Raw genomic sequence first — 26,461 nt, 5'->3', positions numbered from 1 at the left:
GGGTACCAGCTGAAGGTACAGACAAAAACAGAAATGTCTGCTGGTACGTCTGCTAAGATCAGAGACCTTCAGAGACCTGCAAGTTGTGCCAGCACCCTTGGAGGCTAGACATGTCGTTATATGGTCTCATAAAAGAGCCTTAGAGGGGCACCTGGGTGGCTCAGTGTGTTGGGCATCCGGCTTCAGCTCAGGTCATGATCTCACAGTTCGTGAGTTCAAGACCCACGTCAATCTCTGTGCTGACAGCTCAGAGCCTGGATCCTGCTTCAGATTCTGTGTCTCCCTCTCTCTCTGTCTTTCCCTCGTTCACACTGTCTTTCTCAAAAAAGGACTAAGTGTCAAAAATTAAATAATAAATAAATAAAGCCTTAGAAACCACCACTGACCAGACACATGGGTGTATCTATGTACTTTCCTTAGACTCAGAGTGGAACTTAAAAATCTTTAACCCAAAGGACCTTCCAAATTGGAACCTCTCTAGATGACTTTAATGATGGGAAGGGTCAAGTCAAATTATAGAGTCCGTATTCAAGGAATCCATTCATCCTTCCGCTAAGCAGAACTTTTCTGAGAGCCTACGTACTGTATCAGATTGCTGGTCACCACCATGGCAAAGATGGACTCATCATTTTCTTGCCTTCCGGTAGCTCCCAGGAAAGGCACATAAGTAAACGATTATGGTGTAGTTTCCAAATAGAGTGTGAGCAAGTATGATATTGTAAAAACATGAATGAGCCGATTTGGGGGTGGGGGTCTGGGAGACTTCACAGAGGTGACATTTAAGTGGGTTCTGAAGGAGTAGGAGTGGAACCAAGAGGAAGGCATTCCAGTGGCAGCTGAGTCTAGAATTGGAGCCTTCTGGTTCTTAAGTAGATTTGATTTCTTTTTGCCTGGATGTGCTCAACCTTTTAAGGTATCATGTAAGTTTGTCATCTAAGAGCCTGATAAAGTATCACAGAAGCTGGGGAGATTGGAGCTCCTTGCTACAGCTGTCTCCTGTGGGGGAATGTGCATTCCTGAGTGAAACTCTGTCTATAATTCTGAATTGGACCAGAGCACTGACAGAGCCTCAGTTTTTACTAATTAGTCTGTCCTAGATTTTCCCCATTTTTCACGAGCCAGATAGCATTCACCTCATTTGGCAATCTTTAAACCCATTAATTCTTGTTCCCTGTGATTTCTTCCTTGGTATGTGTTACAAAAGCAATAGTGTAGTCAAACTATAATCCACTCTGTCCCCTTCCCTATGTAAAAACCTCTAGATCTCTACTTTTTCCTATGGAAGCAGGACCTGCCTGCCTATGCAGAAGCACCATCAAGGGGAAGCTCACAGTGTTGAGGAGCTGTGAAAAACCATTAATTAATGTAAATTTAAGTTCTCTCAGAATGGAAACTAATAACCCGAGATCACTAAGGAAGAAGTTGCTCACACCTTCCTCATTCTTTATACAATGAAAACAATACCATGATAAAGGTATAAGATGGACACTAAATCTTAATGCAGTTGCTTCTTTGTCTCCTTTATTTCAAGCTTGTTTTGCCCCCCAAACACACATACACGTATACCACACGTGTACACATCGTATACTAGTTTTGGAAGCTTTGAATTAATCACAAAAAGGTAAATTAAAACTGTAAATTAAAGTCTGTAGTACTTTTCTTTACTGAGCAAAAAAGAAACAATGAAAAGGAGAGGCATCCAGTGACTAAGATGTAGTTTTGCTCAGTTGTGTGGGAAGCCTGTCAGTCAAAGACCAAGCATCTTCCACATGGCTTTTCCATTAGCTCACCATTTGATCTTAGGCAAACCATTGCATTTTCCCCCCTCTGGATCCTGTTTGCTCTTCTGTAAATTGAGAAGATTAAGTTAGAGGAGTTCCAGCGTTCGGATCCTGCACCGTAGCACATACGTCATTGTCCTTGCAGCACTGTTGTTATAAAATGACCCTTGTCCACTTAAGAAACAAAACAAACGAGCAAAGGAGAAAAAAAGAGAGAGAGAAGCCAAGAAACAGACTGTTAACTACAGAGAACACACTGACGGTTACCAGAGAGGAGGGGTTGGGGGGGATGGGGAAAATAGGTGATGGGGATTAAGAGGGCACTTGTGATGAGCACCGGTAATGCAAATTAAAACTTAAAAAGACGATAATAAAAATTTCAAAACAGAATAAAATGATTTTTGTCCTAAAAGAGACTTGGAGAATAGCATATTATTTTCTTTAGGCAGTTTCTCCGATTTTGAGAGCCAGCTTTTCTTTTTCTCTTGTGTGTTATTGAAATTAGGGTTTGTATGGTGTTTCTTGGTGGTGGCGGTTTATTTTTGCCTACCTTTATCAGAAGGATTGTCATGCAGTAATTGTCCAGTCCAGGGACTTAATACTTTATCGTTTCACATCAAATTCCCTGCTGGAAGCGGTAAAACCTACTTCATACGTGAATACATTTTCTTAGTTTTTTTTTTTTTTTTGTTGTTGTTTTTTAAGCTAGCATCAGCGGGTACATTATGTTAGCTACCTTGTTAGATGGTTTTTATCTTCTGTTGCTTCACACCTACACAAGAGATGGATTCTGTGGGTGTCCCCATATTATGCCTTATGTTCTCCTGTTGTACTCAAACCCAGACCCCTAGGTGACACCAGGCTTATGTGCAAGCTTGAGCATCTAGCTGACGTGATGTCTTGGGCACTCGCCTGTACTCTGGGCTTCCTGTCTGGGCTTATGCTTCTTGGCCACTGACCTCTCCGATTTCTTCTTCAACTCTCTGACTCTTGAGCCCTCGAACACTGAGGCTTCTGCTTGGCACAGTAGCCGAACATTGTCTTCTTGCAGGCTGACCACATTTCTGATGTGTAGTAGGAACCACACTCTAGAATATGTGCTTCTTTGTGACCGGCCAGCTTCATTCTCCTGGTTCCTGCTCCTGGTCTTTGGCTGACTCATAGTTTGCAGTTTGCTATTTATAGATAGAGTTGTTGAGACAAGATACACGGGATTTGAAGATACCAGGAACTTAACAACTCTAGTTACTGCCTTAGCTTCATTTGTTTGTTTCATTTGTTGTTGGTACCAGTGGGAGGCTCTGGATAGGCTGGCTAGAACTAAATATCATTGGACTCTAGGGGCGCAAATTTAAAAATCATTTGACTCAGAGGAACAAGTGTCCATGCTTGTTCTTCACCTAGGCTGTCTCTGCCCTTTCAGAATATGGCAGCCAACTCAGCCCCTCTTGTCAGACTTGCAGCTACATACATCCCCTAGGTAGTCCTCTACCATCAGGAGCCCCAAGTTAAAATAAAACCACTCTGAGTTGGACATAGCAACAGACCTGTGAGTCCTTGATGCATGTTTCAGCCTTTTCATTGAGTCGTAAAAGTGTTAAAACTGTGACACTGGAAGGCACCTTAAAGGCCCCCCTCATTTTACGGAGGAACAAACCAAAGCCAGGAACAATTAAGTGTGTTGCTCAGAGTCGTAACTAGTAAATGACACAGAGAAATTTTAAAACCTGGTCTTTTGACTCCAAACCAAATTATTTTTTTCCCCACAAACCAAAGATAGAAGGTGTCAGTAAATTGGGGCGCCTGGATGGCTCAGTCGGTTAAGCGCCGACTTCAGCTCAGGTCATGATCTCGTGGTTCGTGAGTTTGAGCCCTGCGTCGGGCTCTGTGCTGACAGCTCGGGGCCTGGAGCCTGCTTCGGATTCTGTGTCTCCCTCTCTCTCCACTCCTTCCCCACTTGTGCTCTCTGTCTGTGTCTCAAAAATAAATAAACATCAAAAAAAATTTTTTAAAAAGTGTCAATAAATTGAGGCTGTGTGTGTGTATTAGGGGTGGGGAGTGACTAGTTTCTCAGTGGATGGGGTTGTTGAGGCATACCTAATTTCTTTTCTTTTTTTTTTTTTTTTTAAAGTGATATTTTTTTTTTAAACTTTTTTTTTCAACGTTTATTTATTTTTGGGACAGAGAGAGACAGAGCATGAACGGGGGAGGGGCAGAGAGAGAGGGAGACACAGAATCGGAAACAGGCTCCAGGCTCTGAGCCATCAGCCCAGAGCCTGATGCGGGGCTCGAACTCACGGACCGCGAGATCGTGACCTGGCTGAAGTCGGACGCTTAACCAAGTGCGCCACCCAGGCGCCCCGAGGCATACCTAATTTCTAAGGCATTTTCTAAGATTTGCATCTGGCATGTTTGGACTGCATTACAACAGCCTCCTGCAGGCGTTCATAATTTTCATCCTATATTATGCATACATAATTGTATTATTCACTTATAATGTATGTATAAAAAGATAAGAAAGCCAGAATTCAGCTATATTTTATCACTAAGCCTTTCCGTTCCCAAGACTCTCCATCTTTCTTTTTCCCTAGTTACTTAGTAGAATCATGACCTTTGTGGTAGAGTAAGGTGACACTGGTTCCTTGCCAAGGAACCTTTGTTGGCTTTGACATGTATTGCTATTAAACTACTTAAGGTCAAGAGGAAGGAGAGGCTCAGTTTATGTTCAGGACAAAGTTTAAATGGAAAAGCACATTTTTTCAGGCTTTCAACCCTGCCACTCTTGACCATCAACATAGCCCAGTGTTATGTACTGAAGTTAATGCAGAAAGCGTATACAGTTGGCTTCTGCACTATGGTTGGGGACTTGAGAGAAGTGATGTGAGTGGTGTGAATAGTAGAGAAAGGGTACGTGGAGACAGAGGCTCCAGTTAAGGAAACTTTCCTGGGCTGGGCTTTGGTAATCTCATCACATTTTATAGATCAAAGAGAGCAATCTTAACTTGAACTTTTTTCTTTTTTTTTTTTTTAATTCAGGTTAGTTAGGGGCACCTGGGTGGCTCAGTTGGTTAAGTGTCCGACTCCGGCTCAGGTCACGATCTCCCAGTTAATGGGTTCGAGCCCCCTCTTGAGCTCTGTGCCGACAGCAAGGGAGCCTGGAGCCTGCTTCAAGTTCTGTGTCTCCCTGTCTCTCTGCCCCTTCCCCGCTTACTCTCTCTCTCTCAAAAATAAAATAAATAAAATAAAATAAAATATAAAATAAAATAAAATAAAATAAAATAAAATAATAAAATAGGGGTGCCTGGGTGGCTCAGTCGGTTAAATGGCAGACTTCGGCTCAGGTCATGATCTCACGGTCTGTGAGTTCGAGCCCCGCGTCGGGCTCTGTGCTGACAGCTCAGAGCCTGGAGCCCGTTTCAGATTCTGTGTCTCCCTCTCTCTCTGCCCCTCCCCTATTCATGCTCTGTCTCTCTCTGTCTCAAAAATAAATAAACGTTAAAAAAATTTTTTAAATAAAATAAAACATTAAAAATTTTTTTAAATTCAAGTTAGTTAACATACAGTGTGTCTTGGTTTTAGGAGTCGAACCCAGTGATTCATCTCTTACATGTGACACCCAGTGCCCATGCCAACATGTGCCCTCCCTAATGCCCATCACCCATTTAACCCATCCCCCCCACCCACAGCCCCTCCAGCAGCTCTCAGTTTGTTCTTCATATTTAAGAACCCCTTATGATTTGCCTCCCTCTGCCCTTTTTTCTAAAAGAATTATTAAAAAATTGTAGCCAGATCAGTGTAGTTGATAGCAGATGGCTTTAAAACAATCCAGCCTGAATTTTCTTCATCTTGGAAAAAGGCATCTGGTGTATTCCTCCTTGATAGAATATTTTGGAGTATCCTATGTTAGCGCATAATAGTGACTTACAGGTGAAGCAACAAAACTCAGCTTAATTTAAGGTAGAAAGACGGCCTGTCTTCTCAGTGTAACTTTTTTTTCCCAAGAATTTTCTTTTCTGAATATTTCAGTCCTGAATGTACAGTTAACAAGCTCAGAGGCCAGCACAGCAAAGGACTGTGCTGGATTAAACAGGGGCAGGGGCTGTGTCACAGATTGCCAGAGTCCCTGTGTTCCAGAGGTCAGTGTGTTCACATGGCAACTAAGCAATCGGTTGGCTAGAAAGAGCAGGGCTGGTGCGGGGGGGGGGGGGGGGGGGGGCGGGGGGAACCCGGCTTGTCCAGGGAACTGGTGGGGAGCAGGGTCAGGAGTAAAAGTGCAAGGGGTATATTGTCACTCAAATGTCTTGTAACTAGAATACATGTCTCCAAAGCCCTGATTGCTGAGATCCTGGGAGGAACCCTTTATTAAACTCTTCCATAGTACAGAACTATAGGTGAAGCTCTCACTGAGATTTGGGGACTCCACTCAAATCAGTTTTCAAGTCAATTTGGTGAGTTGCTGTGACAGCAAACCCACTCATGCTCTGAGAAATGAATGCCTCCAATTTTGACACTATAGTAAGGTCTTTTTTTTTAAGTGAAATTTTGAGCCATTTTCTGAAATCATTGTTCTTTAAGGGTTATGACTGGGGATTGGCAAATGAGTCTTGACTATTTTTAAAACAGTATTTTGAGTGGGTGAATGAGGAAGTGTGGGCATAGTGTCAGATAAGTGAACGTGTGGGTATACATGTATCTATATCAGTAAAAGCGGGAGTAATTACTATCCTCAGTACCCAGATTGGCACCATACCGTGTTATAAACTGCAGATCTAAACAGAGTGCTAGCTAACAGGAAATTACACTTCCAGTTTAACAGTGGCATTTGTGCAGAAAGTAGCAGGTTCTTTCCTTTCTCTTTCTTTTTCGTTCTTTTCTTTCACACTAGTAAATACATTTAGCACCCAGCTGCTAGAGGAGAGAGGATGTTTGGGGGGAAGACAGGTTTGTCATGAATACTGGGGACTTGGTGTGATGTCACTGCCAGCTCTGTGTGATCGTAGGTGGTGTTAGAGCTCCAGGAGCGAGGGGGGAGAGCAGTCGAAGAGACGATGTCGCTCTCAGACAAGCAGCCTGCCTCTCGCACTGCCGCTTACAGCCAGCTCTGTAAGGGCAAGCCTGCAGAGTGCCGAATGGACCCCCCAAAAGAAATCAACCAAGCTGGATTTGAGTGGCAGAGGACAGAGGGCAAACTGAATGAAATCGGACTGAACGTCAGCATGGACGGGCAGCTGAAAGACGGGCTTGTGAAGAATGCCAGCTTCCTGGAGCAGAAAAAGCTCTGCTTCTTTGAGGGGAAGCTAGACAAAGAGCTCAGCATTAAGGTGCAGGACGAGGAGTGTCAGGCAACCTCGGGTCACCTTGAGAGCAGGTATGTGATTTCAGAAACCTGCCATTCCTTGGAGGGAAACTCGGTACACCAGAAGACAGCTGAGTTCCGTGTGGGACCCGGAGAGGGGCCAGATGAGAACAAAGCCTCTACAGTTCAGGGGAAGGTGGCAGGGAAGAATGGGCCAGAGACCAAGAGCCAGCCAGATCTGGATTTCCCTGGGGCTGCTAACATCCCCACCCGGGATGTTGAGCAAGAAACCAGTGTTTGGAACCCCAACTTTCATCCAGTGGCTCAGGGCTTGAGGGAAGCAACTCCGGGAAAGGAGAATGGCATCACTGCTGGCTGCCGGGTGCCTGGGGTGGTGAATGATCACTCTGGGCTGCTCGAATGTAAGCCCTCACTATCTGAGGCTATAGCGCGCCCAGCCCCCACTATTGAGCATTCACCCACTGCCATTCCACCGATCACTATGGTGGAGTTCACCCAGGAATACGTAAATGACAGCTCTCATGACAGAGACCACGAGAAGGAGCTGGAGAAATTGAATTCTCCCGAAGAGGGGGCTTTGCTCAACCAAGTACCCCAGCAGAAAAAAGCAATGCGCCGGGCCCTGTCTGAATGTTCTCACCTCTCGGTTCCCCCAGCTGTCAACCTTGCAGAGAAATATCCTGAACTCCCTGCCCGAGAAGAGCTTTCTTCTGGCCTACTGCCTCTTACCAGCAGCCCAATGCCAAGTCCTACGCCCAGGAAACTGGGGGCTTCTGCCATAAAGCGCTCCATGACGGTGGCTGAGGAACAGACAGCTAGCTACAAATTGATCCCTGGGGAGCTGCCCATCCCATCTACTGAAGAGGTACCTCCTTTCATCTGTGAGGAACCTGTGGCCAAGAAGAGAGAAGAACTGACCCCCGTCAGCAACAGCAGCGGCAGCAGCTCTGGGAAGAAGGAACTGGGCACCGCTGGATTGCATCTCCATGGTAAGCTGGAGCAGATTCCTGAAGTAAGCAGCAAGGAAAAAGGACATGAAGATGTTAGTGAAACCAGAACGGATTCATGCTCCCCAGTCTGCCAAGGAGGTGAGAAACAGCCGGGACAGACGGCTCTGGCAGGGAAGAAAGAAATTGAGGTCACTGCAACCCAGAGCACTCCAGCGTTCCTGTGTGAAGAGACCCCACGTGATGGTATGTTTCTAAATTTTGCCTCCATGGGGAACAAGCAGACAGCAAGGAGGGAACCAAAGTGACAGATTACCGGCAGGAGCGTTAGGCGGCTTTATTACCGCTGGAGTCTGTGTGCCGGGGAAAGCAGAATTCTTTGCATTGGAAGGTTGCCGGGAGTGAGGCGAGAAAGTAGACAAAGTGAATCCAGCTAGGTCAGCCTGAATGTCTGCTGGCATGATGGATAGTGGGGACTGAGGACGTGGGCTGATGGGGTCAGAGGGTGGTGGACATAAGAAATAGACCCCTTGCTTGACCTCATGTCACCCTACCCACCCCATCCCCCATCCTGCCACCCCCTCAGCTCCCTGTTGGCTTGAACCAGATGATTCCTGAGCCCCAAATCATCCAATCACAACTGATTGATTTCCTTGCTTGAAAATCCGCCACTGTGTGGACTCACAATGGGCGTATCAGCACTAAACCTCCTCTCGTTAAGTAGCACAGCCTGGGTGCAAGCTCTGTTTTCCATTTCGCTTGTGAGAACATTTTACTTTTGTTCAAGTGGAAAAAGAGCCTTTTAAAGCTGGCTATTTAATATTCTCTTCCTGTTCTTCATGTTTGACCCAGTCTTGCTTCTAGTCTTCTCTTTCTGCATGCAGGTGGGGAGAATTTGTGGGGAGAAGGGAAAGGAGAGAGAAGGAGAGACTTGCACTTAATAAACCGCTAAATGTCACAGGCTTTGTGGCTGCCTCCTGTGTCTTTCTTCCTGGCCCTCCTCTTCCCCACCCCCCAGGCCCCCATGGAGCTTATTGTTGGTGGTCTACAAAAGCTGGTTTTCCTCCCAGTCCAGTTTGAGCACAAAGGGCTCCGATTCACAAGCTGGTTCATGGGGATTTAAACCATGTGTTTTGTTTGTAAAAAATCGCCTCTTCTCCTAATATTTATTCCTCTCGGTACGTTTTCATGAAGTTTTTTACTCATTTTCAAGTATTTTCTAGGGGAAGGGTAAGTGGAAAAGCCCTAGAAGACCAACGGGGTTTTTTGGGGTTTTTTTGGGGGGGAGGGTTGCTTTTTTTTTTAATGGAGATGGACAAAGAAGCTTCCTATAAGCTTCCTATTTCCTCTGTGATGTATGTCTCCAGGATGACAAGCACACAGATACTCTGTGCCGTTGCTCACTTCTAGCTGTGGCAGAACTGTAAGCCCCTTGTGAATAGGGTTCTGCCATCTTCCTGTTGATGGGCCGGTTCCCGGTTTGGTGCCCTATACCTTCTAGGTGGTAATGAGTGCAGATTTTTGTTTATTTCAAAGCAAGTTTATCCTAGTTCACACTAACAGAAGTTCATGGTGGCAGGAAAAAATTTCAAGTAACCTGCAAACCTCACTAATGTGTGCACCTAATAAAATGTTTAAGTGTCGACTGTGCTAAGCGCTGTGTAGATAAAAACAGATAAAGATTCATGCTTACGATATGTCAGTCACTGTCTAGGCGCTGGATATTGCCCACATTCTCAAGCAAGTTATGATCAAATTGGGGTGGGGGAATGGAGCAGTGAGAGAGTTGTGAATCATGGAAACTACCTGGAGGAGGTGGTTTGGAAGCCCTGGTGCCTAACTTTGCAAGGGAAAGCCTTCCAGGCAAAGGGACTCACTGTAAGGGAGCCTAGATAGCTCATTGTTAGGTAAAAGAACAATGACCAGTATTCATAGGGTACTCTTGTAAGGATTATTTAATTTCAAAGAACGGAAACACACTCAGAGGAACTCAAATTTATAAAAAGGTGTTTATTGACAGGGAGTCTCAGGGAATCCAATTGCAGGAAGCGTAGTCGGGCTGCAGCCATTATGTGCCTCTCAGGACATTTGCTTCACCCTAAACATTGTGTTCCATTCCCTTCCCTGCTGGAAACTGCTTTCTCTGCCATCTCATACATTTTCTTTCCTTGGTGACTCTGGTCCACACAGACACTGGGTTGCCATGGTTTGGGCTCTGTGCCCCACTTTATGCTACCTTACATCCCTTATATCTGATCACCTCATTCACCTGGAGACTTCTTGGGAAAAGAATGTGGGTTGAGCAAACATGTCAAAGCCATCCATACATATGTGGCCGGAAATAATGGGAGAACACCTCTAGAAAATTATTTGGAACCCAAACTTCAAATGCCCCTTAAGATGTTTTAAAAAACTGCTGACTGCCTATAACAATGAAGTGGCCCAAAGTCAGCTTTGGGATGACTCAGTAGACAGGATGAACTGGAAAACAGAGGATTGAAAGCAGAAATCCTTGTGACAATAATAGCTTGTCTCATGTAGTCGTTGTAAGTGAAATACTGATGACATGAATGGGGAAATAGAACAGGTGAAATCAACTTGAAAACTGAATGTGGAAGGTGTGTGTGTGTGTGTGTGTGAGAGAGAGAGAGAGAGAGAGAGAGAGAGAGAGGAGTCGAAGCTAGTGCTGTTATACTGAGCCTGGGTTTCCCAGCAGGTAGTAACGCAAATACTGGAAAGATCCAACAGAAGGAAGTAGTTTTGTGGAGCAGTTACAAGTTCTGTTTTGAGCATTATTTTTCAAAACTGTAGGGACATCTGGGTAGTGGTCTCTAGCAATTGGCTGGCATAGACCCCTGAGCCAAAGGTGGAGGGTCATGGTGAGAAGCACTGTCTGGGAGGGAGGTAGCAGTTTCTGCTTCTGTGTACGTCAGGTGTTTTTCACTGGGTGGCAGCGATGTAGGTTGAGGTGTTGCGTGCTTATGTCATAGGCAGTGGGACTTTGTGTAGATGTTTCCTGAACAATCCTGGGCCTGCTGAAAAATGTGCATAGTGATCTGGGGCTAATGGCAACATATCACACATTTGGTAAGATGTTCTTTCAGCTTGCTATAGAAAAAAAGACATTCACCAACCTTGTGTGTTTTTCTTTTCTTTCTTCATATTTTTAAGACTAAGCAAATTCAGTTTTGACTCATAATACATAGAGTTTCAAACATCAAAAAGTACAGGGGCGCCTGGGTGGCGCAGTCGGTTAAGCGTCCGACTTCAGCCAGGTCACGATCTTGCGGTCCGGGAGTTCGAGCCCCGCGTCAGGCTCTGGGCTGATGGCTCAGAGCCTGGAGCCTGTTTCCGATTCTGTGTCTCCCTCTCTCTCTGCCCCTCCCCCGTTCATGCTCTGTCTCTCTCTGTCCCAAAAATAAATAAACATTGAAAAAAAAAAAAGTACAAACTGCTATAAATTAGAAAATCTCCTACCAAGACAAGACCACTTGATTCACTTTTTCTTGCTTCTTTCCTCTAAGTACAGCTAAATACTCTGAAAAGAATTCAGCAGACAATTATAAAAGGAATCTGAAAGGTGGAAAGGAGAGGACGGACTGGGTAGGGAACTCAGGGCTTAAGGAAGGACAGTGTGCATTGAGACCCCTGGGTTTTCTTTCTAATCTCCCCTGTACCCAGGTCTGGGCCCTAGAGAGTGCCTGCAACCCAGAAGTGCCAACAAGCATAGATGCCTCCCCATCCCCAAGCCTCCCCCACCAAAAAAAAAAAAGAAAAAAAAAAGAAGAAGAAGAAGAAAGAAAAGAAAGAGAAAAGAAAGGAAAAGAGAAGGGAAAAAAGAAAGAATAAAAAGCCTACTTTCTCTTGCCAAAAGACTAGGAAAGGGAAGCCATATTCCCCTACTCATATCCAGCAGCAGTAGTGGGCTCAGTCCTGCTGAGCAGTGCTCATGAGGGCCCACCTGTCACCTCTTCCACACCTGACAGCAAAATACAATCCATCCACACTGGCAGGAGAATCTATCCCTAGTTCCCCACAGGTGACAGCACCAGTGACACCTATAGGCCTGATGTCTTCTAGCCTTCTATCCAGGAACAGAAGGAGACCTTGGGAGGTTTCCTCGTATACACCCTTCCCTCCAGCAGCAAAAGGCCAGGTGGGTGCCTCCTGCTCCCAGTGGCACCTGCAGAGATTGAACAAGAAGTATGCCAGCACCAGGCAGCCAGTGAACAGGCCAGGAGAAACTCTCTGCATTCTGTGGGTCTGGCATCACTCAACCCTCACCTAGTGAAACCATCTGGCCCAGGGAGGTGGCTTCATCCCTTGCTGGAACTACCAGCCGGGACTGAGTGACATTCTCATGAAGCCAGAAGAACACAGCAGTCCACAGTTGCATTACAAGGGCTCTGGAGACTAAATTGTTATTGAAACTACAGCCAGAACATGGCACACTAAATTTAAACAATGATTACCTGATACCATACAAAATTAGGATTGTAAAGCAGCCATTATAAAATTGCTTCAACAAGCAATAATGGATTGTCTTGAAACAATGGAAAAACTAGAAAATCTCAGCAAAGAAATAGAAGTTATTAAAAAGTAGGAGATGGAAATTATGGATAGGAAAAATACAATAATCATATAAAAAACATGTCTGATGGGCTCAATAGTACACTGGAAACGTCAGAGAATAGAATCAGTGAACTTGAACACAGATCAATAGAATTTAGTCCATCTGAGCAAAAGAGAGAAAATAGAAAAAATTACAGCTCCTCAGAGCCTTCTATAACAATAACAAAAGATCTAACATTTGTATCACTGGAATCCCAGGAGAGGAGAAAAAATGTGAGGCTGAACAATTATTTGAAGAAATAATGACTGAAAGCACCTCAAATTTGTCAGAAGATATAAACCTAAAGATTGGAGAAACTGAATGAACCTCCAAGAGAAAAAACCCAAAGAAATCTACACCAAGACATATTATAATTAAATTCTGCCAACTGAAGACAAAGAAAAAAGATCTTGAAAACAACTGTAGAGAACTAACATATCTGTATTGGGGAATAGCAGTTCAAATGGTGTTGTGATTCTTACCGGAAACCATGAGGGCAGAAGGAAGTAGCACAACGTTTTTCAAGTGTTAAAAGAATAGTCAACTGCAAATTGTATATCTGGCAAAACCATCCTTCAGGAAAAAAGGGAAAGTAATGACATTCTAAGAGGAAAACTAAGAGGATTTTTGCTTGCTGACATCCCTTTAGAGAGTGGCTAAAGGAAGCTTTCCAAAAAGATAAGATATCATAACAGAAGGAGGCTTGGAATTTCAGAAATGAAAAAGCAATTAGAACAATGGAATGAGTAAAATTAGGAGTAAATATAAATAGACTGTCCTCATGAAGTTTAAAAATCTTATTTGATGATCGAAGCAAAAATTGTACCATCTGATGTGGTGCTCGATGTCTGAGAAGGAAATACCTAAGAAATTACATTTAAAACGCAGGGAGGATAAAAGATCCTAAATAGAAGTAAGTTAAATGGTACACTCAAAAACATTAAAAAATAAAAGTGGAATTTTAAAAAATGTTCAAGTAGCCCAGAGGAAGGCAAAAGAAACAGAGGGAACAAATAATAAAAAACAGAGCCGCCCTCTGTGCCCTCCTCATTGACACCATGCTCCAGTTCCTGCTTGGAATTACGTGTGGCCCCCTAGTTGGAATGTATCTGGTCCAGAACCATGACATAGCAAACCTGGTTTAAAAACGTGAAGGAATTAAAAAGGACTTGGATACAAGAAGAAGCCCCCTGCTTTATGAGGCGGACTCCAGCACTGCCTTCTGGATTTGCTGATTCTGCTGTTCTGGAGGGCCTCCTTACCATCTGAGCCGAAAGCTTTCGTTTTAAATTCCGGCCTCAGAGATTTTCCTCCCTGCTCGAACCTGCGCTGCCTCTGAGCACAGATGGGACCACAAGTTAAGAACTCTCCTTTTCCAACATCCTCACTTCTTCCCTTCCTCTTTGCCAGCCGCTTGAGATGGACTAAGACTGGAATTATGGTGCTAGATGAGTAAAGGTGACCTTTAACTAGTTCTTTGGGATTTCTACCACCTTTTTTCTAAAGAAAAGATTGATGAGTTTTGATCAGATTTGAATAATGCCGATTACACTGTTTAGCAATTATAATGGATGCTTAAACATTTGGTACTAAATTATGTTGTTTCCACGTAATTAAAATTAAAGTCTAGAGGGGGGAAAACACCCAAATACCAAAATGACAATATAAACCCTAACTGATCAGTAATTACTTTAAATGCAAATAGTCTAAATACTACAATTGAAGACAGAGATTAGAAGAGTAGATTTTTAAAAAATGACCCAAGTACACGCAGTGTACAAGAAATGCATATCAGGGATGCCTGGGTGGCTCAGTCAGTCAAGCGTCTGACTCTTGATTTTGGCTCAGGTTATCCCAGGGTCGTGGGATCGAGCTGGGCCTGGAGCCTGTATAAGATTCTCTCTCTCTCTCTCTCTCTCTCTCTCTCTCTCTCTCTCTCTCTCCCTATCTCCCTATCTCCCTCTGCCCCTCTCCCCACTAGCGTGTGCACTCTTTCTAAAATTAAAAAAAGAAAGAAAGAAATGTATGTCAGTCCTAAGGAAGGTAGATTGAAAGTTAAAGATGGAAAAAGATATATCATGTTAACATTAATTTTTTTAAGTGGCTATATTCTTTTCAAGCACCTATGGAACATTTGCCAAGATGGTCCTAGGCCATAAAATGAACTTCAGTACTTTATTAAAAGGTTAAAATCATACAGAATATTTTGTCTGGCTATAATGGAATCAAATTAGAAACCAATAATAGGCCACAGGAAAATCTTCAGTCATTTGGAAATTAGAGTACGCATCTTAATAGTCCATGGTTGAAGAGGAAGTTATCACAGGAAAAATTAAAAATAAAATGAGGGGGTCTGGCTGGCTTGGTCGGTGGAGCATGCAACTCTTGATCTCAGGGTTGTAAGTTTCAGCCCCATGTTGGGTGTGGAGATTACTTAAAAATCTTGGGGCTCCTGGGTGGCTCAGTCAGTTAACGTCCCACTTCGGTTCAGGTCACGATCTCATGGTTTGAGCCCCACATTGGGCTCGCCGCCATCAGCACAGAACCCGCTTCAAATCCTCTGTCCCCCACCCACTCTTCCCCTCCCCTTCTCGCACTCTCTCAAAAAATAAACATTTAGGAAAAAATTTTTAAAAAACAAATAGAATGAACTTTGTGATGAGCACAGGGTGTTGTATGGAAATGTTTAATTGTACACCTGCAACTAATATTACTCGGTATGTTAACAAACTAGAACTAAAATAAAAACTTAAAGGGCACCTGGGTGGCTCAGCTGGTTAGACCTCTGACTCTTGATTTCATCTCAGGTCATAATCTCATGGTTTGTGAGTTCTAGCCCCAAGTCGGTTCCACACTGATAGTGCAGAGCCTGCTTGAGATTCTTCCCCACCGCCTGCCCTCCCTGCCCCGCCCCCCCCCCCCCCCCACCTCCTGGCCTCTCTCTCCCTGCCCCAAATAAATAAATGTTAAATAAAAATTTAAATTAAAAATAAAATGAACTGAATAAAAATGAACATAGAACATCTCAAAATCTGTAGAATGCAGCTGTAGCAGTGCTGGGAGGGATATTTATAGCCCTATGTGCTTACCTTAGAAAAAAGAAATCAATAACCTAAGTTACTACATCAAGAAACTAGAAAAGGAAGAACAAATAAGTCCGAAGCAAGCAGAAATCAGTGAAATTGTAAACAAGAAAACAACAAAGGAAATTTATTAAGCCAAAAGCTGGTTCTTAAAAAATACCAATACAATTGGTAAATCTTCAACAAAATTGACAAAGATAAAAAGAGGACACAAACCACTAACCTCAGGAATAGGGGACATCACTATGGCGATTAAAAGGATAACAAGTGAGCACTGGAAGCACCTTTACACTCCCAATTCAACAGCTCAGAGGAAATTCCTTGAAAACCACAAATTACCAAAACTCAACCAAGATGAAATAGATAACCTGAATAACCATTAATAAAATTGGATTCTTGGGGCGCCTGGGTGGCGCAGTCGGTTAAGCGTCCGACTTCAGCCAGGTCACGATCTCGCGGTCCGTGAGTTCGAGCCCCGCGTCAGGCTCTGGGCTGATGGCTCAGAGCCTGGAGCCTGTTTCCGATTCTGTGTCTCCCTCTCTCTCTGCCCCTCCCCCGTTCATGCTCTGTCTCACTCTGTCGCAAAAAAAATAAATAAACGTTGAAAAAAAATTTTTTTTAAATTGGATTCTTAATTAAAAAGTTGCTGAGGGATTCACTGTAGGGGTTCATCCTACATTTAAAGAATAATTAACACCAATTTTACACATTCTCTTCCAGAAAATACAGGAGGAGGCAATATTTCTGATTCATTTTATGAGGTCTGTATTTATCTGATACCAAAACCAAACAAAGACAGTATACAACAAACTACAGACCAATATCTCTCATGAATGTAGATGCAAAATATTAACATGTCCAGCAATATATAAAATTACCTATACACAACAGCCCAGTGGAATTTATTCCAGATCTACATGGCTAGTCCTGTAATCAAAAACCAATCAAGGTTATCCATATCAACAGTCTGAAGAAGAAAATTCATATAAGTGCAGAAATGCATTCAACAAAACTCATCACCCATTTATGAAAAAACACTCATCAAAGATAAGAGGGAGAACTTTCTCAACTTGATCAACTTCCTCACCTACAGAAAACCTACCGTAACATCATACTTAGTAGTGAAATACTGAGTGCTTTCCCTGTTAAGACTAGGAGCAGGGCAAGGATGCCTGCTCTCATCACTCCTACTTAACCCAATACTGGAAGTTCTGTTTAGCACAATAAAGTAAAAGGAAATAAAAGGGCATATAGATTAGAAAGGAAGAAAGAAATCTGGCTCTCTTTGCAGATGACATGATTGTCTATATAGAAAATTCCGAGGAATCTACCAAGAAAAAAAAAAAGAAAAAGAAAAAAAAAAAACCTTCCTGGAAGTAATAAGTAATTTCAGCAAAGTCACAGGATGGAGTTAACTGCATGTCCATACACTAACAGTGACACTATTTTAATAAAAGTCCTATACATAAATGTTTGTAACTGTAGCAGGCGAATGGTTAAACTGTGGTTAGAGCTGTACCATGGAATATCTGGCATATCATCAGCAGTCAAAAGGAACTAACTACTGATGCATACAACAACACCAGTTGTTGTAACATCTCAAAAGCATTATGCTGGGTGAAAGAAGCCAGACAGAAAAGGTAACATACTGTATGATCCATTTATGTAATAGTCTTGAAATAATATTATAGGGATGGAGAGCAGATTAGTGGTTGCCAGAGATTTAGGGATTAGGAAAGGAAGGGAGGGTGGGGTGGCTATAAAAGGGTAACAGGAGGGAGCCTGTGTTAATGGAACATTGATCTGTCCTGATTGCTAGTAGTGGTTACATAAAGCTCCACGTGCGAAAATTGCATGGCACCGCATATGTGCGCACGTGCACACGCACACTCACACAAATGAGTGCTGCATGTAGAACTGGAAATGTCTGAGCAAGCTCTGTGGGTTGTACCAATATCAGTTTCCTGGTTTTGATAGAGTACTGTGCTAATGCAGGGTGTCAGCGCTGGGAGAAGCTGGAGGAAGTGTACACAGGACTTCCCTGTACATTTCTTTGCAACTTTCAATCAATATAATTACTTCAAAATGATGTTTTAAAATGTTTAAAATAAAACCTCCTGCCCTCTTAATTCTGTGCCCCATTCCCCCTTCCCCAAATTAAGGCGTTTTTAGAATGCGTGCACAAGTGTATTTGTATTAGAAATCTATTTTGCCCCCATCCTTTCTCTAGACAGATGGTTTCATGTTGCCTTCCTATTCTGCACCTTCCTTTTTTCTTCACTTAATAGAGATGATTCCGTATCGGTCATGCTTTATGTTTTCAGATGCTGAGATTATCTGATACTTTGCCGTGATGCGTTGACCACTTTTCTATTAACAGACTTTGGCTGTTTCCATTTTGTGCTGTTAGGAACAATGCTCTCATGAAAGGCCTTATACATTTGCCGTTTTGCTGCTGTGTGAATATATCTCTAAGATAAATTTCTGGAAATTGAATTTCTGGATTAGAATTTACACTACAGTTTTCAGAGACACTGGTAGATTGCCCTGCATAGGAACTGTACCATTCCACACGTTCACGAGCCCCAAGTATCCTCATATTATCCCCATTGGCTGTTTTCACATTTTAGGACTTTTGACAATATGTTAGGTTAAAAATGGCATCTCAGTGTGGTTTTAATTTTCATTTCTCTGAAAAATTGGGCATCTTTTATTTTCAATTTGTATTTCAGTTTGTATTTCTTTTTCTGTAAACTGTGTTCATATCCTTTGGGCCATTTTTCCAGTGGGTTATTGGCTTTTGTAGAAGTTAGCGATTTGGGGGCGCCTGGGTGGCGCAGTCGGTTAAGCGTCCGACTTCACCCAGGTCACGATCTCGCGGTCCGTGAGTTCGAGCCCCGCGTCGGGCTCTGGGCTGATGGCTCAGAGCCTGGAGCCTGTTTCCGATTCTGTGTCTCCCTCTCTCTCTGCCCCTCCCCGTTCATGCTCTGTCTCTCTCTGTCCCAAAAATAAATAAACTTTAAAAAAAAAATTTTTTTTTTTAATAAAAAAAAAAAAAAGAAGTTAGCGATTTGTAGGAGTATTTTATATATAATAAGCTCATTGTCTTTGATGTGAGGTTCAAAATTTTTTCCTGTTTATCATTTGCCTTTTGGCTTTTCTTCTTTTCTTTCTTTTTTGTGGTCATTGAAGTTTTTGAAACTTCTTCCTTAGACTGATCTTCTTTGGCTTCTGGATTTTGTGCCAGTTAGAAAGGTCTTTCCCACACCCAGGTTATAAATTTCATGGTGTTTTAATGCTTTCAGGTGTAGCCCTATTGAAATCTGGAATTACGTCCCCACAGTGGTGCTGCTGGGCATATAGCCTTAGGTGGTAGACTATTTCTGGCCTTGGGTCTGATTTCATGGGTCTCCTCGGCCTTATTGGAAATCTGGGTCACTGCTAGAACCAGATCAAGTTAATCTCACATCCTCCATAAAGTGGTGCTTTACAGGGAAAGGAAATAAGGGGAGGACATTGGGTGATCTTCTGGCTCTTATCCCATCTTTCAGCAACCTTTATTCCAAGAGATAAACTCTAGTAGAAGAGGGTTTTGTCCCCTGTGTGCTCCGGGAGTTAGTGGTTGGGTGACAGAGCCCCTTTGCTGGTCTCCAGGGAAGGGAAACCAAACTTCAAGGGCCATTTCCTTCCATTGGTCATCTGTGCAAATCCCACTTAGGTTGCTTCTCCACAGGGACAGGCTGCCTGAATCTGTGGAATCTGAAACGGTCCTGACACAATGAGAGGAACTCGGGAGTCTTATCCACATTTCAGAGCACAGCCCTGTGGATTTTGTTCAGATTGAAGTGCTAGTCAGTGTCTGTCTCCACTAAGACTTGAATTTTCGAAATGGGTATGAAAAACATTTGCTTAGCATAACTGTTCCCCCTCTTAGGAATAAGTAAGCCTGAAGAAGGACGGCCTGCTGGGAGTGTGACCGGAAATGACATCACCGCCCCTCCAAACAAGGAGCTCCCACCAAGCCCAGAGAAGAAAACAAAGGTAGGTGCCGGAATGCTGGGTTCTCTTCTACCAATATCATTTTTTAAAACCATACCTTCTGCTACTGTTGCTTGGATTGTGAATGGAATTTCTTTTTTCTGAGCTATTAGTAGGTCCTTCCCCAGTTTTGGACCTTCTTAGAAAATATTTTATATTCCTATTTTACCATAGTAGCCTAACTCAACCCTTAAAATCTCTTCCCTTGACCCCATTATCTTGAATATGTGTAGAAATATTCTGTAGAGGGTGTTTCTGCTTCCCTTAACAACAACAATAAAGGGATTTGCAAAACTATTTGGAAATAAATTCTGCAATCTGCATTCATGAAAAGGGAAAACAGATTTTTAAGGTGGATCAAGGCTTCAGACACTTACTGGTACTTACTGCAGAGTAGAAATGCCACACTTCAGTGTGGTCCTAAAACGATGCTGATGTTGCCTCATCAAGGTACAAATAATAACAGCTTAATCACCTGCTGGTGGCTTTTCTTCCTAAAACTATCATAGCAGCCACCAAAGCTACTTAATTGTTTAAAGCTGTCACTGAATTTAAGTCTTCAGGTGCCAAACTGCTAGAATTTGTGAGACAGTAAGAATGAATTCCCAGTTTTCTTTCTCTCATGGTTTCTTTCCACTATTTACCAAGCTCAGAAGAACGGAATGCTGCTTTTCAGTTGCATAGATCCTCGTTGCTTATAATTTTACTTTGAATTGTGCAATTTATACTTTTTTTTTTAATTTGTTTTTATTTTTGTTTGTGTGTTTGATGTTGACCTTTAAAAAAAAAAAAAAACCACCACCAACAAATCAACTTAAAGCCTTTGGCCACCACTCAACCTGCAAAGACTTCAACATCGAAAGCCAAAACTCAGCCCACTCCTCTCCCCAAGCAGCCGGCTCCCGCCACCTTTGGTGGGTCGAATAAAAAACCCATGAGCCTCGCTGCGGGCTTAGTGCCGGCTGCCCCGCCCAAACGCCCTGCCGCCACCACTGCCAGGCCTTCCACCTTACCTTCAAAAGACGCAAAACCTAAGGTAAGTGGCCACCTAAGCACTCTGCCAGGGAAAAGTTCTCCCCTCTGAGTGTCCGATCGGCTCTCATTGCTCCCAGACAGCGGAATCAAGCTGCTGGAATTGGGGGAAGTGGGGAAAGGCAACTTGAAAATCATTTGGGGCCCAGGATGCAGCCATAACATCTGAAGGCCTTTCAGACCTTGTACCTTTCCCTGCCCCTGCCTGGAGGCAATACTGCATCTGCTTGGGTTTCTTTTCCTTTCTCCCAGCCCCTCCTGCTCTTCACGGTTTGAACACTTGTTAGCCAGTTTGCCCCACTCCACACCCCGTTAGATTAACCCCTTTTTGGTAGAATTCTCCCATCAAATTCCCAAAATTTGGTTTCTTGTCTTTCTCTTTAATCCTCCTACAGAAGTGATTTTTACCCATTACTTTTTTGGATAAAGCTCTTCTGACTGATCTCTGTAGGTTCCAACATCATGTGACAACTTCCTTTGCTTTTGACATTGGGCCCCCTCTCTCCCTCTGCAGTTTTCCAGTTTTTCAGGTCACCCACATTATTGCCTAGAAATCAGTGAATTTGGGCAGCAGTGGCTTCACAGGATTGTCCTAGAAGGGCAGATGGCGTCTGTGGCTTTCTTCCTTAACATTTTGTTTTATTTGAGAAGGGCCTTTAGGTCAGCTTGGTGTTATTCTTTAAATTCATGGTGGGAAATAGTTTCCCATGTTAAAATGGTAGTGTATCAATCTAATCTTGTAAAGAAAATTGGTGGAACCTAGGAATTGTAGAATAGGCTGGAACCTTGGCCAAGAAATTGCTATGGCCAAGAATTTCTATGAGAAATCCTATCATAGATTAAGAATGATAAAATCTCATGAAGCTTTCTGACCCTGAGTTACCCAGTTGACTGCTTTTCTTAACTGTTAGAAGACAATTTATTTGCATAAGAGGGCAGAGGGAAAAGCACCTGGGTGGCTCAGTTGGTTAAGTGTCTGACTTCGGCTCAGGTCATGATCTCCCGGTTCATGAGTGAGTTCAAGCCCCACATCAGGCTCACTGCTGTCAGTGCAGAGCCTGCTTCAGATACTCTGTCCCCCTCTCTCTGCCCCTCCCCCACTGCACTCTCTCAAAAATAAACATTAGGGGCGCTTGGGTGGCTTAGTCGGTTAAGCGTCCGGTTCTTGATTTGGGCTCAGATCATGATCTCACGGTTCATGGGTTTGAGCCTGGCATCGGGCTCTGCACTGACAGTGGGGGAGCCTGCTTGGGATTCTCTCTCCCTCTCTCTGCCCCTCCCATGCTTGCACACTCTCGCAAAATAAATTTTTAAAGTTGAAAAAATAAAAAATAAAATAAACATTAAAAAGAGAGCGAGTAGAGGGAAAGTGACTAGAGCTATGGTACAACAAATCCTGGGGCTGACAGGACAGTGGCAGGGGCGCAGTGTATAGTGAACTTTTACTCTGCAGTAATAATAAAAACGAAGTGCAGTGTACTGGTTTCTTTATGTCTGTTAATTCCTTCACTCCACTCTCTCAGCAACCCATGATGTGGATATTCATCTTCTCATTTCATGGCTCAATGAAATAACCTTCCTAAGGTCCAGTGCCAGTAAGTCACAGAGCTAGTATTTGAACTTGGGTCTGACTCCAACACTGATACTTGGGCCTCCGTCAGCACTGTTCTTTCTTGTCCATGCAGCTTTTATTTTTATTTTTTATTTATTGATTTATTTTTAAAGTTTGCTTATTTTGAGAGAGAGAGAAAGAGAGAGAGAGAGAGAGAGGGTGCAAGCAGTGGAGGGGCAGAGAGAGAGAGAGAGAGAGAGAGAGAGTATCTCAAGCTGGCTCCACACTGTCAGCACAGAGCCTGACGTGGGGCTTGATCTCACCACCTGTGAAATCATGACCTGAGTTGAAACCAAGGGTTGGTTGCTTAACTAACTGAGCTACCCAGGTGCCCCTCATGGCCATGCAGCTTTTAGACAGCATTTTGAGACACAGCTGATCTGAAAAGGTGATCTGCATTACAATTACAACTTGTTTTTTAGACAAGAAACAGATAAAAATATTTGGAGAGATTGATAGAAATAAAGCCTTAAGAAATTTATTTTTATCTTTATTTTGGTAGAAAGATTGTAGAAGCAGACAAAGGAGGAAAAACTTACTCAGAAAAAATAAGCAGATCTAGGACTCTGGTAGAGAAGAAAATATGAATTGAGAAATAGCAGAGTAAGGGCAGTTACCAAAGCAGGCTGGTTCTGTAGCTTGCTGAAACCAAGAGACTGGCAGCTAAAGAGTGTCACATTTTTAAGAGCCTTCTATCCTTAATAACCTTTTTTTCCAACTTATTTTATCACCATTACTTCCACTAGCAAAAGAAGACCCTACTAGATTATTCTGAATCCCAGTCAGAATACTGAGAATTTGAAGGAGACCTCAGAGTATCTGGTTTAGTACTCAGAGTTTTGAGCAGACAGGAGGGAGCCCCTCTGCACAAAATCCCACGATGTATTCCGAACAGAGCTGGTAGCTGAACAGTTCCTCTTATTCCAGTCTGAGCGTTCTTCGTACCATACTTCAGGGACTTCATTTGTAGAAGTGTCCATTACCCTGCATTTTCAGTTAGACTTTAACTGGATGCCAGCCCTTAATTTCTGAGCTCCTCCTAAGCTGATTTTCCATTTAAGCAGTGTCCTGCTGGTCTCTACCAACACACTGCCCTGTGTGGCCGTTTCTCTTGGAGCAAAAGAGCTGGATCCGCTCTGTCTGTGTTTTGGCTTCCTCTCTTGAGGAAGGCTTATCAAAAGAGTGTGTCCTTCTCCTATTCCTGTAGAAACCAGGCTAAATTGATCCTTTCCCTTCCTTACTAGTAAGGCCATGCCCCGCCTCCACGGAAGAGGAACGACCGGGGCCCAGATGCCAAGCACCTACACTTGAGAGAATTTTCCCTTTTGCTGTCACATTTTCCCTTTTGATGTCACAGCTGACATCGGTGCTTCTCATTCTCTCTGGTCGTCAGGCCTGCACCTTCCACCTGCCCCCTTCTCGTCGTCTCTGTGCTCTGGTCCCCACAGATCCTCTGGTCCTGACCTCCTTTATCCAGATGAGGAAATAAAGCCCATAGAGGTTCTGTGATTTTCCCAGAAACACACTGTGAGTTGGGGGCCTGACTGGGGTTGGAGCTCAGGCTTCGGATCTAACTGGTTAGGCCAGTGTTCCCTCCATCTGCAGCCCTATTCTGCTCAGCACTCACTGGGTGTATCTTAGCCAAAAGAATGACTGAATTTGCTTAAACATAATTTTTTTAATTTTTTTGTGGTGTTTATGTATATTTATCTTTCATCAGGTCGTTAAATACTGATGTATTTAATGTATTAAATACATTCGATCCTGCGGCAAACTTCGTTTGTGATGTGGTATACTTGACTGGTTTGTTCATTCTCACCGGTTCAGGTTGGATTGAGATAGTTAGACTCCCCCATCTCCTGACTCCAGCTGGCCCAGCACCCTACATGGCCAGCTTCTCACTTTGTCTGAAGGACTTAGATCTCAGCAGTATAAATTTTCCTACCAAGAAGTACCAAATCCATAGTACCCCTGTTTTCTGCTGTCCTTTAACATGACTTCCTGGGGCTCTTGCTGACCTGCTGCTCTTACTCCCACTTCCCTGTTACCAGCCTGTTGCAGAAGCGAAGATTCCTGAGAAGCGGGCCTCCCCATCCAAGCCGGCCTCTGCCCCAGCGCTCAGGCCTGGCGCCAAGAGCACCCAGACTGTTCCAAAAGCCACAGCAGCTGCCACTCCTGCCTCAGCTGGGCCAAGCAGCAGGAGCCCCCCGACACCTGTGCCCAAGAGGCCCACCAGTGAGTACCGTCACCCTTCCTTCCCACGGGAACCAGCGGGGAGACAGGAGAGATCTGTCTCTGTGCACCAGACCTTAACGGGGAACACTGATCTTCACATGCAGTTAGCAAGTATGTCTGTTCAGAAAACTCTTGAGTGAAAGGGATTCTCATGAATTCCCAGGTAGGATTACTATTCCCTTCTTAGTAACTTCACATTACTCAGCACACTGTGGTCATGGGCTTACATGATAGGAAGTCAGTTGTTCGGTTCCGCAGGCCTGTACTGGTAACCCACTTCCAAGGCCGTGTGGAAGGCACTGTTAAGATTGTAGAAAAGAGTAAGGATACAGTGCGTGGCCTTTTGTACTCCATAAGGGCCCAGTCTTTACCTGGCTGTCTAATTTACTCTTAATCTATTCCAGAGACGAGCACAGCCCATGGCCCAAAGGGGACATTCGGTAATTGTTGAATGAATGAATGAATGAATGAATCTCAGTATTGGATGAGCCATTCACTAGGTCACTTTGTTAAACATTAAATAGTAAAAAGTGTATGTTTGTGCAGCCATCAAGACTGAGGGAAAGCCTGCAGACATGAAGAAGACGGCCACGAAGTCTGCACCAGGTGACACCCGTCCCCCACCTCCTGGGACCCTAATTTAAACCCCTACCTCTTTGCAGCTTCCAGGCTCCCTTCTGCTCTCTCCCGCTGAACCCCTGTCATCTCTTACTTCTTTGCAGCTGACCTGAGTCGCCCCAAGAGCACCTCCACCACTTCAGTGAAGAAGAACACCACTGTCCCCGGGGCAGCCCCCGCAGCAGGGGTGGCCCCCGGCCGAGCCAAGCCCACACCCACCCCTCCTCGGCCCTCTGGGACTCCTTCCTCGGACAAGAAGCCCACGTCAGCCAAGCCCGGCTCCTCTGCACCGAAGCCGAGCCGCTTGTCTACCAACGCTTCCACCCCTGATCTGAAGAACGTCCGCTCCAAGGTTGGCTCCACGGAAAACATCAAGCATCAGCCTGGAGGAGGCCGGGTGAGTCCTGGAGCTCGTGGTCCTTGGCATGCTAGCCCTTGCTTCCCTCCCTGCCACGCCACACCCCTGGGCCCACCAAAGCAGAAGGGTTGTCATGACGTCGATGTCACAGACTTGCATCCTGGGCTCCACGTCCATCCGGCAGCAGACTGTCTCCTCCCGTCTCTATCATGGGGGCTCCTGGTGTGGATTTTGGGCTTTAGGCTTACATTTTGGTTTGGAGGCAAAAGGGTTCTTGTACTTAACAAAACAAACAGGGAAGCCCTGGCCTGTGAGACCTGCTGGCTGTGCTCCCCACCCCTGTGCTGTGAGCATCAGGACCTGACCCGCAGGAGGGGGAACCTGGGCTTGGGAGAGGCATGTCTGCCTGAAAGAAGTTAGGGTGCCCCCTTGTGGCCGGGGTGACTGCCCGCTGCAGGGAAGAAGGGCTGTCAGAAGGGCTGTGGTGGGGAGTGCTGTTGAGGGCCAGGTGCTTCACTCTTAAGGATTTTCTGTTTACATCCACCGCAGAATTGTCAGCCGTTAGCAGGGATGGGGCCTGGTGTAGCAAACGGTGGTGGCGAAAGTCCCAGTTTGGGTCCATGGAGCAGTAACCTCATTTCCTATGTGATTCTCTAGCACTTAAGACACCACACCTCCCATTCAGGGTAGGATCCTTAAATTGCTTCAACCCCAGAGCCTTTAAAACATTGAACGGGGCCCAGAATGAGGCAGAATCCTGGTACTGTTGGAAGACACTGATGGCAAACTGGGATTAGTCTGGAATAAGGGCCTAAGAGTTGCTTTTGC

The 26,461-nt window shown here is 44.2% G+C and overlaps 1 protein-coding gene across 35 annotated transcripts in view; it reads left to right on the top strand.

Annotated features, from left to right (window-relative positions):
- The window catches only part of MAP4 (microtubule associated protein 4), a 198,103-nt gene that overhangs the window by 156,734 nt on the left and 14,908 nt on the right, over positions 1-26,461 (top strand). For 30 of the 35 annotated variants that reach the window (XM_045492755.1, XM_045492757.1, XM_045492754.1 and 27 more), the window contains 5 exons: positions 19,675-19,781; positions 20,599-20,814; positions 24,474-24,657; positions 25,204-25,263; positions 25,380-25,672. In XM_045492755.1, the coding sequence (XP_045348711.1) occupies positions 19,675-19,781; positions 20,599-20,814; positions 24,474-24,657; positions 25,204-25,263; positions 25,380-25,672 (860 nt within the window). The remainder of the gene's footprint in view (positions 1-19,674; positions 19,782-20,598; positions 20,815-24,473; positions 24,658-25,203; positions 25,264-25,379; positions 25,673-26,461) is intronic. The other 5 variants (XM_045492767.1, XM_045492763.1, XM_045492759.1 and 2 more) reach the window with 1 other exon arrangement.

This window comes from Leopardus geoffroyi, chromosome A2, assembly GCF_018350155.1.
Source record: "Leopardus geoffroyi isolate Oge1 chromosome A2, O.geoffroyi_Oge1_pat1.0, whole genome shotgun sequence".
NCBI lineage: Eukaryota > Metazoa > Chordata > Mammalia > Carnivora > Felidae > Leopardus > Leopardus geoffroyi.
Note: the sequence above shows the minus strand (reverse complement) of the source record. Positions and strands in the feature narration are given on the sequence as shown.